Source organism: Leucoraja erinacea, chromosome 17 (genome assembly GCF_028641065.1).
Source record: "Leucoraja erinacea ecotype New England chromosome 17, Leri_hhj_1, whole genome shotgun sequence".
In the NCBI taxonomy this organism is placed as follows: domain Eukaryota; kingdom Metazoa; phylum Chordata; class Chondrichthyes; order Rajiformes; family Rajidae; genus Leucoraja; species Leucoraja erinaceus.
In genome coordinates, this window is record NC_073393.1 from 18,588,132 (window position 1) to 18,603,605 (window position 15,474).

The 15,474-nt window shown below is 44.7% G+C and overlaps 1 protein-coding gene across 2 annotated transcripts in view; it reads right to left on the reverse strand.

Annotated features, from left to right (window-relative positions):
• LOC129705231 (L-fucose kinase) overlaps positions 1-15,474 on the reverse strand; it is a 139,248-nt gene that overhangs the window by 41,951 nt on the left and 81,823 nt on the right. For both annotated transcript variants that reach the window (XM_055648713.1, XM_055648712.1), the window contains exon 6: positions 11,704-11,776. In XM_055648713.1, coding sequence (XP_055504688.1) covers positions 11,704-11,776 — 73 coding nt within the window. The remainder of the gene's footprint in view (positions 1-11,703; positions 11,777-15,474) is intronic.

Genomic DNA, 15,474 nt, shown 5'->3' on the forward strand with positions numbered 1-15,474 from the left:
GTAGCTCTGCCCCTGCTCCAGATGGCTCAGCACAGAGTGGAGAGCTACGGTGATGGCGTCTTCTGTGGATCTGTTTTGGCGATAAGCGAATTGGTGGGGGTCGAAGTCTGGTGGTAGATAGTCCTTGATGTGCTGGAGGACCAATCTCTCGAAGCACTTCGTGATTACCGGAGTGAGGGCAACGGGACGGTAGTCATTAAGGCTGGTGATGGGAGACTTCTTCGGCACAGGGACGATTGTGGCTGATTTTAGGCAGGACGGAATGACTGCCTGGGCCAGGGAGAGATTGAAAATTCTGGTGAAGATGGCAGTGAGCTGGTGGGCGCACGCTTTGAGCACCTTACCAGGGACTCCATCTGGGCCGGTAGCCTTCTTGGGGTTCACTGCCAGGAGCACCCGTCTGACATCGTGCTCCCTGACAGTGAGTGGAGTAGTACAGGAGCCAGGTGAGGGTGGGAACAGGGCTGTAGCAGGTGAGTGCTGCTGTTGTGATGTTTCAAAGCGGGAGAAGAAGCAATTTAGCTTTTCTGCCAGCGGCGCACTCAGGTCTTCTGACTTTGTGGCACAGCCTCTGTAGTTGGTAATGTCTTGTATGCCCCGCCATACCTCCCGTGTATTATTGCTGGACAAGTGGGACTCTATGCTCCTCTTGTGATCCGCCTTAGCCTTTTTAATACCACTTTTCAGGTCGGCTCGAGCAGCCCTGTACAGAGCTCTGTCACCTGACCTGAAGGCAGCATCGCGGGCTCTGAGGAGTGTGCGGACCTGACTGGACATCCAGGGTTTCTGGTTTGGGAAAACCCGTATGTTTTTGTCTACAGTCACATTTCCGATGCAGAACTTGATATAGTCCAGCACCGATTCTGTGAGAGTTTCCAGGTCCTGGTGTTCGAATATGTCCCAGTTTGTCTGGGTAAAGCAGTCCTGTAGATTGGAGAGTGCATTTTCAGGCCAGGTTGTAACAGATTTTATGGTGGGCCTGGCACTGCGTCTGAGGGGGGTGTAGGCTGGAGAGAGCAGGAGGGAGAGATGGTCTGACTGGCCGAGTTGGGGGAGGGGGATGGCTCTATATGCGTGCTTGATATTGGTGTAAACATGATCCAGCGTGTTCACCCCTCTAGTAGAACACTTGACATGTTGGTAGAATTTCGGCAGTACAGTCTTCAAGTTGGCCTTATTAAAGTCCCCTGCGATTATGTGAACACCTTCGGGGTGGTCCCGCTGCTGTTCGTTAATGGTGTTCAGCAGGAGAGAGAGCGCCTTGTTTACATTGGCGTCAGGTGGAATATACACAGCCGTGACAATCACGACTGTTAGTTCTCTCGGTAGAAAAAAAGGCCGGCATCTTACAGACATGTACTCGAGGTCAGGGGAACAATGATTGTCTATGATTGTCCCGTTGTTGCACCAATTCTCATGCACGTATATACAGAGACCCCCTCCCCTGCTCTTACCGGAGTCCATAGTCCTGTCCCCGCGGAGCAGAAAGCGACCTGCTAGCTGCATGCTAGCATCAGGTATCCCCGGGTGAAGCCAGGTTTCGGTGATGATCATAACACAGCAGTCACGAACATACCGATTCCCAGCGAGTTGCACTTCCAGGTCGTCCATTTTGTGAACCAGGGATCTGGCGTTGGAGAGATACAGGCTCGGTAGAGGTGGCTTGTGTGGTCGATTCCTTAGCCTTAGCAAAGCTCCAGACCTGCGGCCTCGCTTCTGCTTCCTCTCCCTCCTCCGTCTGCGCCGCCTCCTAGACCCGACAACAATCCACGGGGACCCCGGTGGTCTTGCTATGTCGCCCGGGATGTTATACTTGCGGTGGAAGGCACCCGAAACCGCAGGCTGACGCTGTACAACGATATCCCCGATATCCACGAGGTTCTGTCGGGAGTAGCGGGTGTAGCGGGTGTTGTTCGCAGAACCGACTGCAAAGACGTACACGGACAACACAACGTACACAAACAACAAAAAAGAGCACCGAGTCCGGGAGCCGTGAGCCGCTGCGACCGTGCGCGCCGCCATCTTGGATCCGGATGTAACATCTTTTGGAACTTCGGATAAAAGGTTGTGCACCTGTACTAATATTAAATAGATTATTTAGTTATCACCTTTAGACAATTTTAGGGTTCTTGCTACATGTAAGTGGTTGCTGTGTCTCCGACATTACACAAGTGACAAATTTCACAGTTACTTAGAATGCTGCAAACAGAAGTCTGGAAAATGGGAAGGCATTTTTGTTTCTTCAGAAGATATAAATAAATAGTAAGTTTAAGATCATACCTGCTTAGCACAGTGGCAAGAAAAGATGGGTCAAGGAAGATGTTAAAACTCTGCTCAGCTTCCTATTGTAGTTCTCCTTACTTTACAACATAGGAGGCCGTTCAGCTCTGAGTCTATGCCATATTTCAGAATATTTCCAACAGTCCAATTTTCCCACATTTCCAGCAGGCTATTCTCTCTCACATGTCATTAACTCCCTCCTTGATTCTCCTGCTACGCACTTGCATACTAGAGCTATTTAGAGGCCAATAAACACATCAACCCATCTGTGGGATGTGTGACTAGATTGAAGCCCCTAGGAGAAAGCCACATGATCATGAAGAGAGCGTGTAAACACCACACAAGCTGGACCAGAGATAGGGTCTGAACCCGAGGTGATGCAGCTGTGGGGCAGCAGCCCTATCTGTTGTACAACTCTGCTGCCTGTTCACAAAATATTGCAATGAGACAAATTAAACAGGATTGACCAACTTAAGTTAACATGGCTCCAGACTACTTCCGGCCTCAAAGATTATACTGTAGCTGTCGTTGTAGGTAAGTAAGTACTTGCAACCTAAGTAAGTACTTGGCGTTGTACTTGCAAGTAAGACTTGTTTCCCTGCAGTCTAAACTTATCATGCTGACGATAACCACCTAGCTTCCCGCCCCTAACCTTGCCATGTTGGACACTCAGCTTCATGGGTCCAAATGCAAGGGTCAGCCTAGTACAGCCACCTGCATAAATAGAGCTGACTATTATAGATAAATGTAAATTGAGAACAATATGGTGATGTATCTGTACCCAAGAAGAGAGTGGAGTTAAATCACACTATTCTTTTAAACATTGCCCTGGTAATAGTTTCAACCCGAAATGTGGACAATTCTTTCCCCCCCCCCCCCCCCCAACATATGCAGCTTGACCTACAGAGTTCCTCCAGCAGTTTTAGTTTTGTCAGCATTGAAACTATCCTAATTTGTCCTTGATTTGATCATCTCAATTAAGAAATAACGCTATCATCCCAAGGAGTTGGGGTCAGATTTATTACATGTGCACAGTTGGGAACATGACGCATCAGAGCAAGAACCAAATGGTCATGAGCATATTATAAGGCAGCAGGTTCTTTCTCCTTTGGGACCATCAGGTTCGCTTCAGACCCAAAACTGTTATAATTATTGTTTTGCCTCAATAATTCACATTAACCTCCGAGACATTTTTTTAAAGTATTTTATTTTCGAATCTGCAGTCCCATGAAGGAACATATAAACTGCTTGCGAAAATTTAGCATTTAGTGTGATCAATGAATCTCTGCACAAAGTAACAAGCAACGCAGCTTTTCATTTCGGATTGTTGATTTTGCTGATTTGCAAAGTGAATATTCAAGCTCCTCTTCAAACTCTTGGACAAATGACCCAGTTGAAAAGCTTGCTGAAATATCAGAAAGTGTGGGAGTGGATAATGAAGACTGACAAGAATCTACCTACCGGGACACCATTAGCCAGCTCTTCTTGGTGCCAAGACAGACTACATCAGGACTTTGGAGACACGCAGCGCATCGCTTAGCACCAAGCACGTGATGTATTTCATCAATCTTGGTGAAGGAAAAGCAAAGCTGATTAAACAGAGTGCTGTTTCTCCAGAGGATTAGACAAAGAACGGACATAGTCAGCATACTGGTGCAGATTATTGTGCTGCATGTGATTGGAAGCTTTACATTCAATCACTGGAAACATTCAGACTGAGGCCAAATTTAATCAGCAAGGCACCGCTATCAATTTATTGACAGTTGTGGCAGGGCTGATACTGCATTCCATTTTAGCTGCTCTGTGTCAATGATATGGAAGGACATTTATTTAAATTGATGTCCAACACCAGCTTGCACTCGAATTTCAATTTCAACTTCAAATTAAAGAACTGAAAATCCAGGTGAATGTTAGATTTGAACATACATTCCCGATTGAACTTGTGCAGAGTTGACTGAAGGTTACAGCATTGAACGAGCTGTCCATCCTACCAGACGCCAACCCGAGATATCAGCTCCATCTTTCGATGGAACTAAAAGATACAAGGACTCAGCTTTGAAGAGAAGAGGAGCTCGTGTCAGAGTCCTAGGCAATATTTAAATCTTAACCAACTCACTAAAACACTGTCACATTGATATTTGTTTAGCTCTGTAGATTGGCTGCCACATTGCTTGTTAAAACAATGACCACTGTTCAAAATCAGTTTGCTGGCTACATAATGAACTGATGTATTAAAATGCATAATATAAATGAATATTCTTTCTTTTCCTTCTCTTGAAAGTCCTTGATTGGAAGATTGCTTCATTGTACTTAAATCAATGTAATTGAAACATACAAAATGTTTTGCTGGGTTTAACACAAAAGGTGCAGGGATGATGTTTCTGCAGGCTGGAGGAAATGGAAATAATCTCTAAATAAGTATTCAGTCAATTGGGACTCACAGAAGAAATTCACCCAGAGGCTAATGATCTTTTTGGAATTCTCCACCCAAGAGAGCTGAGAAGGCTCAGTCTATTCAAAAGTTTCTTCAAAACTGAGATCAATAAATTATTGGTTAATGTTTCATGATCTGATACCCTTCATCAATTCTGTTAATTGTTTCACCTTGCCCAGATTTTCCGTGACATGCTGAGTGATTTTTTTTTGGTGTTTATTTAAGACTTCGAGCTTCCCCAGACTTAAATTTCAATATTGATAAATTTTTAATGTCATGGGATCACAAAATATGAATGTGGTGCTCAGCTGAAAGGTCAGCCATGAGCTTATTAAACCGGTAGAGGTGCAAGCGCCTAGAAGAAAGAGAGATTATTTTTGCTACCCTGCGTTAACCCTTGTTCAATGTCACCAAAAATTTCTCAACGGGTCTTTACATTAAAGCTATTTTTGTACATTGCAGTACTATATTTCCTACATTACAATTCTAAATACATTTCAAGAGTAATCTGTACATGTAAAGGACTCGAGATATGAAAGCATTACAAGATCCATTTTTCAATGCGCTTGTTTCCACCCACAAATACTGATCCTAATAAGTAAAATAGAACCTGTCCGTATACGCAAGTATGACAGAGTGGTTGTTAATGGGAAGGCACAAAGGAGATGTTCAAGAGTACCTGCAGGAAGATCAATATATTATACCGTCTTAGCTGGAACACCTGGAGGAAGAAAGGGATAGCATGACAGTCATTAGCATAAGTGCTGTGGTTAGAACTAAAAGTATGAGATTTGATGTAAGAAATCTCAAAATTCTAGTCTCCAGATGGTGGAAAGATCTGTGGAACTGGAGGTTCAAGTACAAACACTCACTGCTCTTCTGGTGTCGTCCCTAAAGTTTTCCTGGTCTTTGACCTTGCCATTTTACTGTTCAAAGTACAGACACATCATTGGATTGCAATTATGTTCCATGCTTTCATAGCAGTCCTAACCATAATGATGTTATCCAAAAGTTTTATTGTCAGAGCCAGATGCCAATGAAACACTTAGATATTAAATGACATTGGAGAGCAAATACCATCACAACAGAAAAATAAGCAATACATCTACAGAAATGTAGGTTTTGTGATGTTTGGTGGACTGTATGGGGTGGGAGGACCCGTTGCTCCTCCCGTGCAGCAGGTGGCGCTGCACAGGACAAAGGGAGATGTTTTGTATATAGTTTCTCCTGTCTGTAATGTGTGAATGTGCAGCCATTTTGTCTTGTCTTGCTGCCAGCATTGGGTAAAGCATCAAAGACTTCTGCTGTAAATTGAAGACGCTCAAGTTTTGTGCAGACCAAGAAAAAGAACAAGAAAGTGGTGGGGGACGGCAGCTTCGGCAGCTTCGACCGCCCCGGGCCGCGGAGTTTGAACCGGCCCGTTTGCGGAGCACGGATTCAGCCGCGGGACTTACCTACCATCACCCGGCGGGGTCACAACATCGGAGGCTTGGATTGCCTCAGCGCAGAGGGAGAGCAAGGAGGGAAGAGACAATGACTTTGGGACTTTAAACTGTGTTGAGTGTTTGTTATTTATTCTATGTTATGACTGCAGGCTAAACCATTTTGTTGCACTGAAAAGTGCAATGACAATCAATTGAATCAAATCAAAAATCAAATCAAAGTGGGATACTTTGGATTGCATTCAAAGACCCAGATAAGAGCCTATTTTTCTATTAAAAAAAAACATTTTATTTTTTTAGTTCTGTAGTGTACTCAAGAAGGGTGTAAGGCCACCAAATTCAGCATGGGCCACACCAATAGTTGTCGTTCAGAAGCATCTGTGGCGACTACAAAGTGACTGTAAACCCTCAATTGCACATTGATCAACACCCCATACCAAGAGTGGACGAGCTGTTCGTCAAGCTGCAAGGAGAACTGCACTTCTCGAAATTGGGCATGACCGACGCGTATCTCCAAGTGGAACTGAATGACGAGACAAAAAACCTGCTCGTGATCAACACGCACAAGGGACTGTTTAGATACAACCGATTGTCGTTTGGACCAGCGCCGGCCATCTTCCAGAAACTGGTCGACAATCTGGTTGCCGAGATTCCGTACGTAGCCGCCTACCTGGATGACATAATTGTCACCGGCCGGACAGAGGAAGAACACCTGCAGAACCTAAAACAGTCCATCACGGCACTGAATAACTACGGCATGAAGTTGCGCATGGACAAGTGCACATTCCTCCGACAACAGGTCACATATCTCGGACATGTGATCTCGGCAAGTCGTCCAAAGCCATCGGAAGAAAGAGTGGACGCCATTGTGAAATTGCCGATGCCTGAAAATGTGAAGCAGCTTGAAAGTTTCATTGGCAAGGTGAACTACTATGGCAAGTTCATACCGGCACTTTCGACTTTGTGCGCACCATTGCACAACCTGTAAAAGCAGGACGTCAAATAGCACTGGTCCAAAGAGCGTAACCATGCATTCACCAGGTTGAAGGAGATGCTCAGAAGACGCGTTTGATCCACTTTGACCCATCAAATCCGATCTCGCTAGCTGCCGAAGCATCGCCGTATGGTCTTGGAGCTGTAATCTCACAAACGGCACAGAACGGCAAGGAAGAACCAATCTCGTTCTCATCCAAAACGCTGACGACCGCCGAGAAAAACTACAGCCAAGTGGAGAAAGAAGCACTGGCGATCGTGTTTGGTGTCCGGAAGTTCCACCAATATTTGAGTGGGCGACATTTCCTGCTCATCACCGACCACAAGCCCCTGCTGACTATTTTCAGTCCGGAGAAAAGTTTGCCTGTCATGACGTTGCAGCGTCTACAACGTTGGTCCCTGATCATGATGGGATATGATTACCACATTATTTACCGACAGTCTGCCGGGCATACCAATGCTGATGCACTGTTTCGTCTACCGATTGGACCCGACCTGACATTCGATAAAGAGGAGGCAATTATGGAAATTGAGACGTACATGAACTTGCTCAACATCGCCGATTTCCCCGTTCCGCTAGGGCGGTCAACAAGAGCACATACCCCATTTTGTTGAAGGTATGACATTTTGTCACTCAGGGATGGCCGAACAGTCCTAAGCTGGACAAGGAATTCCGCTTATTCCAGAATGGGCAAACGGAAATCTCCTCAAAGGATGGCATTCAGCTCCGCGATTGTTCTTGTGATCATTCCGACGGAACTGCGATCGTAAATCTGAAAATGTTGCTCAAGACACACATTGGAATTGTGTGAATGTCGAGACCGATATAGCCGACCGCTGCAAGGACTGCACACCATGTGCCGAAACAGCGCCGAATCCGCCGGAAAAGACCTCCGCATGGCCCGTCCCCGACCAACCACGACGGCGAATCCACATAGATTTTGCCGGACCGTTCCTGGAGGACATGTGGCTAGTTGTCATGGATGCCCATTCGAAATGGCCACATTACCTAAATGAATAAGTATCCAACCACCGAAACAACTACTTCTGCGCACGACAATTTGTTCGCCATTTGGGGATTGCCCTTGACAATCGTAAGCGACAATGGACCCCAATTTGCCTCTCAAATGTTTGGTGACTGGTGCAAAAAACACTCAGTCGTGCATCTGACATCAGGACCTTTTCATTCACCCTTAAATGGTGAGGCAGAGCGGCTCGTCGCCGTTTTCAAGCAGGCCATGAAACGTTCTGTAGGAATCGCAAAGAAATCGAAACAATTGGCATTGCTTACAGTTGAGTTACAGTTGCTTACGATTCGAGTTCTTACAGCAATATCGAATCGTTCCGAACTGCACTACCGGTCGAACTTCAGCGGAGATGATACTCGGACGTCAAGTGCGCACTCCCCTATCAGTTTTGAACCTGACCCTTAATTCTTATACGGCACGCACTCAGCCAACAAAATCGAACAAGTCCAAATTTAACATTGGCGACTACGTATATTATCGCAATTATACGGCCAAGCAAAGCAGATGGTGCGCTGGCAGGATCATGGCTCACATAGGAACCAAAATGTACACCGTCTAAGGGCAAGAAGGACAATGCTGACGGCATGATGACCAATTAAGAAGCTGCGTTCCTCCAGCGAAGACTGTACAGAACCTGACCAGAACCAAGCAGTCGGACACCCCGGTGCCGAATCGTGTGGATACTGGAGTGCCTGACTTTGACGAAGTTCCGCCAGACGAATTCCTCGCCGATCTGCCTGTGGTCCTTCGTCGATCGACACTTTGCAATCGTGGTATTCCCCCAAGGCAACTCATTCAGGAATAGAGACGTTCAAACTGGAAAGGGGAAGTGTAATGTTTGGTGGACTGTGTGGGGTGGGAGGACCCGTTGCTCCTCCCGTGCAGCAGGAGGCGCTGCACAGGACAAAGGGAGATGTTTTGTATATAGTTTCTCCTGTCTGTAGTGTGTGAGTGTGCAGCCATTTTGTCTTGTCTTGCTGCCAGCATTGGGTAAAGCATTAAAGACTCTCACGTTTCATGCAAACCTAGAAAAAGAACACGAAAGTCAATATGTTAACTTGTTAGGGTTGATAAAGTATAAGAAAAGATAAGGTGAACCCTTGGGAAAATCACTGCAGCAACTAAGGAACAAGTGTGAGCATAGGGGGATAAGAAATGGTTAAGTCAGAGATACCAGTTTACTCGCTATTGCTGAAGGTACAGTTTGTGCAGACTGTCCTCCCCAGATGCATTGATTAGACTCTCGCACGACTCAGTACCAAGACTGCAAGTCTTGCAAGATAATAGAGAGAAGACATTGCTGGGTAATTGTGCTAAGTCTTAAAAGAACAAAGACTGCGAATGAACAAGATATCAGAGGCTCAATCTCGATTCATCCAGAACAAAGGTTTCTAAAGAGGAACAAAGGATTAATTCCGCCAGCTCCGACAAGATTTCACTATTCTAAAGAGAAACAAAAGATTAACTCTGTCAGCTCCTACACAATTTCACCAGAATTCTGAAGGGACAGCTCTCTTTGCAACTCCATGTTCTACTCTCTGTGCCCATCTTCCACTCCTCGTCCTATGACATTTAACTACGCAACTGCAAGAAGTGCAACCATGTGTCCTCTTCCCTTCTCACCATCCAGTCATAGAGTTATAGAGTCAAAGAGCACGGAAACTTGCCCTTCTGCCCGACTCATCTATGCCGACCAGGATACTTCATCTAACCTAGCCCCATTTACACATGTTTGGCCCATATCCCCTTTCCTTCTGACTTTCACTACTTTTTGTTAGTATGAGAATTGGCCATTTATGCATGATATTCTTTTTTGCTTTCCAATTTTTTTGTATCATCTAGTCAAACTATACAACATTATACTGTACACAACATTAGCAACACGTTACACAGACTTAATCTGAACTGCCCTATTATTTTACTCTGTCATAGAGAAATTCCCTTTGTTCCACCATCACCCTCTCCCACCTTTTCTGATACTTAGACTAACTTGTTTCTCTTTCCCAGAGTTTGTGAAGGGTCCGGGAGCAAAACATTAACTGTTTCTCTTTCCACTGTTGCTGTCTGACCTGCTCAGTCTTTCCAGCATTTTCTGTTTTTACACAAGAACAAAAAACTGTGAACAGAGAGACTGAGTTTCAAATTATATGGTGGAGGTTCGGGTTTGGAAACAGACTTGTGCCGCCCCTGACTGAAACGTTACCAACTAAAAATGACAACCTGCCAGCAAAATGCTGCAAGCTTGTGCAGCAACGCCAGCAGGAGCACAACAAAAACAGCATTTGAAAGGGATGATGACTGGAGATTCACCTGTGCACAACACCACAAGGCACATAGACAGCTTATAGCTGTCCTCTCCCTCTCTTCCATCCCACCCAAACTCATGCATAACAAATTGCAAAAGTGGTGGGGAACCCCTTTAAATATTGCAGCTGCCAGCTGCTGTGAAAGCCTTGATAGAGTCATACAGCACGGAAACAGGCCCTTTGGCCCGACTTGCCCATGCTGACAAAGATGCCCCATCTATGCTGGTCCCACATGTCTGTGCTTTTGGCCCATATCCCTCTAAACCTTCCTAAGCTTAAGATTACCCCTCATCCTCCTGCGCCTCAATGAACAAAGTCTTAACCTGCCCAATCTCTCCCTCTAACTCAGGCCCTTTGTAAATCTCCTCTTTCCACCTTAGTGAGTGGTCCATTGGATTAATAAAACAGAAAAATGCAATCCAATTTCAACAGCAAATGCTCCAAACTAGCCCCGTCCAAGTTTGTATGCCAGCACTGTCACTAAGCACTACAACCTCCAACTAAACTCTGAACTACACAGACTTGGGGAATTATTTTGATTTTGCATTTTTACTGTTTGTATTTTATATTCTGAACATATTTTTTGTTGTTTATTATGCTGTTTACATAGTGCTATGTTTACATATCTGTTGTGCTGATGCAAGTAAGAATTTCATTGTACCATTTCAGGACATATGACCATAAAACATTCTTGATTCTTGAAGTGATGTTAATCCATACACTTCCTGTATATCAATTGTCTCGCATATTCCGATGTACACTTTTGGCTTAGAGTCTGTGGGACTAAGACCCCGCTCCCCCAAATAGCACTACTTGCAATTTTCTGTTTTTTGTAAATCACGTCGAGTTTGCACAAGCTAATAACTAAATTTCATCTGTGTTAAGCATTAGAAACTCTGCCATTGAAACACATTTTCTGGGTTCACTGTAGGTAACTAATGTGATTGGATTCTATTCCTCATTTTTTGTGAGCTAGCTATAGCCAACTGGCAGGGAAAGCACTCCAAGGTTATTGGGCATGAAGTGAACTAGCAATGCCATTCTAAGCAAGCCCCATACACCATTTCGTCAGCAGCAAAGATGGACAGTGTGACCGTAAGTATAACAGTGGTGTTTGTACACAACTCTCTTGGTAATCCTTTACATTTCAGGTGTTGATTTTTTAACTATACGCTACAATTAGTTGTGTCCTGTTTACAGGATAACTTTTGGTTCATTACCTGGATAGGAGGGAATAGTCAGGATCATATCTGTGCTGCAGACCCATACACCTGGTGGACTGCCTGGTCCCAGCTGTAATAAACAACAACAGCAACCTGTTATGAAGCACTCCAGGCAAGTTCTCACAAACCCCTTTTTTGGCCTTTGCACAATCTCATCAGCTGGTACATAATGTGATCCCTTCCAGTGCTGCCAGAGCCAAAGAGAGATACTGCACAGAAACAGGCCAGGCCGTTTGCCCCATCATGTCCGAACCAACCACCCAATTATACTCATCCTACAATTATCTCATTTTTTTTTTAAATATCCCCATGTTTTCATCAATTCCTCTCCCATCTTCCAAATTACACCACTCCCTGACGCTCTAGGGCAATTTACAATGGCCAATTAATCCCTGCACGTTTTGAGATATGTGAGGAACCAGAGAACCTGGAATAAAGCCAGCAGTCACAGGAAGAACAAGTAAACTCCACGCAGACAGCGGCCAGAGTTGAACACAAATCTCTGGTGCTGTGATGCTGTGAACACAAGATGATGGAAATGTAGGTAGTGACAGCTAATTCCTCAAGTTCAAGTTCGCCTCGTTGTTTTAAAATCCCTCAATGCCCTCACTCCTTCCTTTTGTGCAACCATATCCATTCCATGATCATCTCAAGATCTCTGAATTCCTTAAATTACAGTTTCTCCTGCTGCCCTGATTTCCCTCACACCAAGACAGGTCATCTGGTATTCCATCCCTGATACTCTGCATCTTTAGGTTTCTCACAAAAAAACAGGAAAAGTCCAATCCAGTTAATCACTGTCACACCCATGCATAGCATAACGTGCGTTGGTTAATGCAAGTCATTCATCACCAGTGCAGGATAATTTTCTAAGGGCCATTTTTATTTGCTGCAACAAAAACCTTACACATCGTAACTTGGAAGTGGAGACATCAACTGATGATTATATAACATTCAGTTGAACCAAGCACTAACTACAAGCCACAAGGCGAAGACAACAGTCAGGTATCAGTCAAGTTCAAGTGGCAAGATCCATCCCCCACAAAGACCAAGCCATGACTATTACCAACACAAACGTCTAACCACTTACCTCTGATACATTAACATTATCATTGCCAAGTTCCCCCACCATCAACATCCCTTGTCTACACTCAAGGACTGTGGAGGCTGAGGGTCTATTGAGGACTGTCTTGAGTCAGTGGACTGGAACATGCTCAAGACCACATCAACTATCCTGAATGAGTATACCTCAGACGTCGCGGGTTTCATCAAGAAATGCATTGACAACTGCATTCTGACAAAACCCATTAAGGGTCTATCCTCAACGAAAAACCTGCATGACCAGGACCCACTGTCTGCTTAAGTCCAGATCCATGATTTTCAAGAAGGATGATCTTGCACTGTACACGAATGCCATGTATAATCTCCACAAAGCTCTCAGGGATGCCAAGAGAGGCTTCCAAAACAAGCTGGAGGCTCCATTTCATCAAATGGATACCAGGCAACGATGGCAGGCAGGAATACCATTACAGGCTACAAGCCAAAGTCAGTGGTGATATCTGACAACAATGCATCTCTCCTGCATGAGTTTAATGCATTTTATATCGGTTATGAATCGGAAAACAAATCTCCACATATGTACGCTGCCACATGCTCCATTGGCTCTGTCCCATACCTCTTGGTGGCAGAAATCAGATCTGACTTTCATGAGGGTAAACTCTCGAAAAGCAGTCGGCCCGGATGAAATCTCTGGACTGGTTCTAAAATCATGCACCAATCTACTGGCCACAGTCTTCACTGACATCTTCAACCTCTCACTTCAAGTCTTCTGCTCCCATCTGCTTCAAGGAAACCTCCATCATTCCAGTTCTAATAACTACTGACCAGAAACTCTAAAATCAACATAATGAAGTGATTGGAAAGATTGATAATGGCCTACATTTGTACCAGTCTTCTGGACAATCTAAACCTCTTGCAAGTCTGAAGAAGGGTTTCGACCCGAAACGTCACCCATTCCTTCTCTCCAGAGATGCCTCCTGTCCCGCTGAGTTACTCCAGCATTTTGTGTCTATCTTCGGTGTAAACCAGCATCTGCAGTTCCTTCCCACTCTAGACCTCTTGCAATTCGCATACAGGAAAAATAGATCTACGGAGGATGCCATCTCCCTTCCACTATATTCAGCTCTTAATAATAAGAACACCTATGTCAGCTATTCATTGATTACAGCGCAGACTTCAACATTATAAGAACACGTTAGCTCTTCCATAAACTTCCATAAACTGGACATTGGCCTTGGGACCTCCACCTGCAAATGGCTTCTGGACTTCTTGTCCAGTGACCTCAGTCAGTTGGAATTGGTCATCATATTTCCTCCATCCTTAACACTGGTGCCCTCAGAGGTGTGTGCTCCGTTCCTACTCCCTGTGCACCAATGGCTAAGTGGCCAAGTAGTACAACTCCAAGTCGATCTTTAAGTTCACCTGAGACGAAGTGCGGGAAAGAGAATGAGAACCTAGTGTCATGGTGTCAGGGCAATAACCTAGCCCTTAACGGCAGCAAGATGAAAGAGTATGTTGTAGACCTCAGGAAGTGAGGGGTGAATGCAACCCATTCCAACCCACAAACCAACAGAGCTGCTGCAGAGATGGTCGGCAGTTTCAAGTTAATTGGCCCCATATCACCAGCAACCTAACCTGGTCCCTTCACACTGATGCGGCAATCATAAAAGTGCATTCATATATTTACTTCCTTTGGAGCTTGAGAAGGCTCAGCAAGTCCACATGGAATCTCGAACTTCTAGATATGCTATGGAAAATATTCTGACGAGATGCATTTCTACCTGGTATGACAACTGCTCTGCTGTAGACAGCCTAAACTTGCAGAGTGGTGAATATGATGCACAGTCAATCACAGACTCGTCACTTCCTTCCATCTAGTCCATCCTCGTGATGCATTGCATTAAGAACGCTGGAAATATCATCAAGGATGTCTGCCACCCTGGCCATTCCCTTTCTCTCTTCTAGGTAATGATACAGGAGTCTGGGTTTTCACACTTGCCCAATGGTAGCACTGAGAAGAAGGGCATTGCCCGGATAATGGGGAACCTTTATGATAGTTGCGACGTTCTTGAAGCAGCTCCGCATTTAGATGCTTTTGATGGTGGGGCGACTGTGCCTGTGATGGGCCAGGCTGAGTCCACCACTCCCTACAGCTTCTTGCATTCCTTTGCATTGGTATTGCCATATCCTTTCTATACATCAGGGTCTTACCTAGAGTACATCAGTTAAATCTGTAGAGTATTTGGTGACATTTCAAATCTCTTTAGAAATTAGAGGCCCTGGCTTGTGATTTCATCTATGTGCTGGGCCCAGGGCAGGTTATCCAAGATATTATTGTGAAAAATTCTGAAGCTGCAAACTCTCATCACCTCTGACCCACTAATTAAAATGAGTGTGGTCTCACATCTTCTCCTTTCTGAGTCAACAATTATCATCATTCATCTCACCTGAGAGGAAAGGCATTCATGGATTAAAGTTTGTTTTTTAAGTATTTCAAGCAATGTATTGGTTTTCTTTAAATGCTTAATTTTTTCATTTTTCTATTTTTCTTGAGATTTAATAAAAATCTTCTCGCTGTTTAACTTACAATTTTGCATCTGACAATTTTATTATATACTAGACTAAGTGGGACCCGTTGGGTCCCGCTCTAGCATTAAACTCACACAGGAGGGCTGGTCATCCGTTAACGCAATATTCCACCTCCCAGTA